General features: G+C 29.7%; 1 protein-coding gene across 1 annotated transcript in view; it reads left to right on the top strand.

The window, feature by feature from the left end:
- The window catches only part of LOC106472533, a 25,283-nt gene extending 22,809 nt beyond the window's left edge, over window positions 1-2,474 (top strand). The window contains exon 10 of the mRNA XM_022401101.1: window positions 1,093-2,474. Coding sequence (XP_022256809.1) covers window positions 1,093-1,280 — 188 coding nt within the window. The 3' untranslated portion in view covers window positions 1,281-2,474. The remainder of the gene's footprint in view (window positions 1-1,092) is intronic.
- The last annotated feature ends 495 nt before the right edge of the window (window positions 2,475-2,969 follow it).

The following is a 2,969-nucleotide window of genomic DNA, read 5'->3' as shown; positions in this document are numbered from 1 at the left end:
TTCTCGTTTCCATTTTTCTTCTCTTTTTTTTTTTCTGTCCCACTCTCTGACACCAATTTGTTACGTCTCCGTTTGTTAATTAACTTTCCGTAACTTCGCTCCGACGAAACTTTAACGACACAAGTCTTTACTTAATAAAACTGGTTTATTCTTTCCGAATATAACCTTACCGATACACTCAACCTCAACAATCGCGCTAAACAAACGCTATAACAACGAACGTCAATAATACTTCTGACTGCAGTTCAATTACTCACTATCTTCACAGACATCTCGCGTCACGTTGTCCCCTCTTATATATACCAAACTACCCTATATCTAGCAAATACTAGAGCATTCGCCAAGATACGGGATAGTTCTAGAAATGTGGCGTCACTGTAGTCATGTGATCTCGATGTCTCAACAATATATATTGTTCCCGTTGTTTGTTAATACCATCTTAAAACTTAAAAAAGTAAGTTATTTGTCTTCATACATAAAATAAATATTTTCTTTTCAACAGCAAGTTACAGATTGATTGAAAGGGCTGGTTTGGTATTTACGAAAATTATCTTTTGTTCAGCTCAGATTGAGTTAGAGGCGACATTGGCATTTTCAAATGATTGTATGATGATTTGTAGGAGAGAGAGGATTAAGGAAAGTTGATTATTAGCCAAGATGTACTTTAATTATTATGAAAACAAACAATTTTCATGAAGTACATTTAGTTATTGTAAAAACCAACACTTTTTCGAGATGAACTTTACTTTGAAAACAAACAACTGTCAAAGTGTGTTTTTAATTATTTTGAAAACAGTTATCAATGTCTACTTTTAGTTATTGTGAAAACAGACAATTATCATGAAAGAGAGGTTGATCATAATAAAAATATACCATTAGTGTTTTGGTAGTTTCTATATTAATGGAAATGACTATAAATGAATCTAGAAATGTGCTTAATGCCTGTTATGATTAAATATATGTCATTAAACCAGCAACAAGTTTTGTTTTAGGCATTGCATCTGAATTAATCTTCAGTTATTCATTACTCCAAAATTCGGAAAGTTTCATAACAACCTCATAAACTCACTAAAATACTTATTTTTTCAACAGAATATTTTCCACAGGCAGATGTTGAAAACCATGCAGCTGTTTGTATGGAAGAACCCAACAGACCAGACTTATCACCCCACTCCAGCTCTCCTGAGAGTTTTGTAGAATGTCCTGTTTGTAATGAGATTTATGACATCCAGAGTATTACTTCTCATGCCAATATGTGTGCTGACTTAGTAGCTTCATGAAATACCTCAAAACTTCAATCTGCATCATTAAACTGTAACTTGTGACACACCTCAGAAACTGCAGTCTGCATTTCTTAATTATAATTAAGATTGAGAACTTTGATTTGCATTTTGAACTTTAAATAATACAATATTAGAAAACTTCAATTTGCATTATTGAACTGTAAACAACACATCAGGAATCTTCAATTTACAGTGTTAAACTGTAGCATGTGATACATCTGGAAGTTTCAGTTTGCATTGTTGAACTGGAATTTGTGACATCTAGAAACATCAATTTGTAATTCTAAACTGTATCTTTTGACACATGTGAAAACTTCAGTCCACATAGATGAACTGTAAGCTCTGAAACATCAGTGTAGTGTTTAAAATCTGATAATTAAAATACAATATTTCATTTTTACATAATTAAATGAATCTATTGATTGTGCTCTATCTTGCTTTATACAAGATGAAAATCCAAGAACACAACTTCCTTCAGAAGTTCTAAAACAAATGTTAATCTTTACAAGAACACAAACTGCATTTCATTTTAATGAGGAATTTTACAATCAGATTGAGGGAATAAGTATGGGCAGTCCATTAGTACCTGTTCTAGCTAACATTTTTAGGAACATGCTTGATTATAAAGTTAAAAGTATGGTTAATCTAGGATTATGCTTTTTGTCAAATACGTTGATACATTTGCTGACTTTATTATTTTTAAATTCATTACATCTTGATATTAAGTTTACTCATAAGAATGAGGGTGAGTTATCTTTTCTTAATTTCATGGTTAGTAAGGTTAAGAATGCTTTCACAACAAAAGTATTTAGGAAGGAAACACATATTGACTGATCTTTACTTGAATTGATCGTCAGTTAATGAGTAGGTTTTATTTAAGCTAATGTCAAGGTTATGTTTGTGACATCACCAATGGGTGTATTTCATTGTCATGCCATATATCAGTGCAACGACTTGCTGGACTTTCATCTTAGTTTAATACTTTTTCTTTTCTTTTTTTTACATTTTAGTATTTCCAATGATTTCCTGATACTTCAAGCTGTAATACTGTGAATTTGAGTTAATTTTGTCCCATAAAATTGTGTTGTGTTGTTTGTAAGTTTTCTACTATGGCTGAATTTTCTGTTTTATTGTGTTTTAAATACCATTCCTGTAATCCATATTTTAAGATATTTTTTAGTTTGACCAAGATAAATACTATCACATTTAAATTGTATTTCACATATTAAAATTTTATCTTTTAATCTTATATTGTCCTGGGTATTCCCCAACATTTGTTTATTCTTATTCATAGGTTTGAAGGTAGGATAAACTTTTTGTTTTTTAAAAACATTAAATAACTGATCTGCTAATCCTGGAATATAAGGTAAATTTAAAGTTTCTTTTTTTTAGTTTTTCATAAACATATTTTTAACTAACATTGAACCATTAATATATTTATTACATAAATCTTCCTGAAAAGAACATATCTTAAACACTATAAATATAATTATAAAATAAAATGCAGAAATGTTTTGTATTTTTATATGTCATAATTCTTCATGTGGTGACATGAAAAGGTTTTTTCTTCAAACTGATCTTTCTAAATTACATCTATATCATTTTTGACAAGTACATCTAGAAAAGGTAGAGTATGATTTTCTTCAGCTTCATATGTAAATTCAATTGATGATTCTATATTAATTA

Source organism: Limulus polyphemus, unplaced genomic scaffold (genome assembly GCF_000517525.1).
Source record: "Limulus polyphemus unplaced genomic scaffold, Limulus_polyphemus-2.1.2 Scaffold5408, whole genome shotgun sequence".
Classification (NCBI taxonomy): Eukaryota; Metazoa; Arthropoda; class Merostomata; order Xiphosura; family Limulidae; genus Limulus; species Limulus polyphemus.
This window is presented reverse-complemented; position numbering and strand designations above follow the sequence as displayed.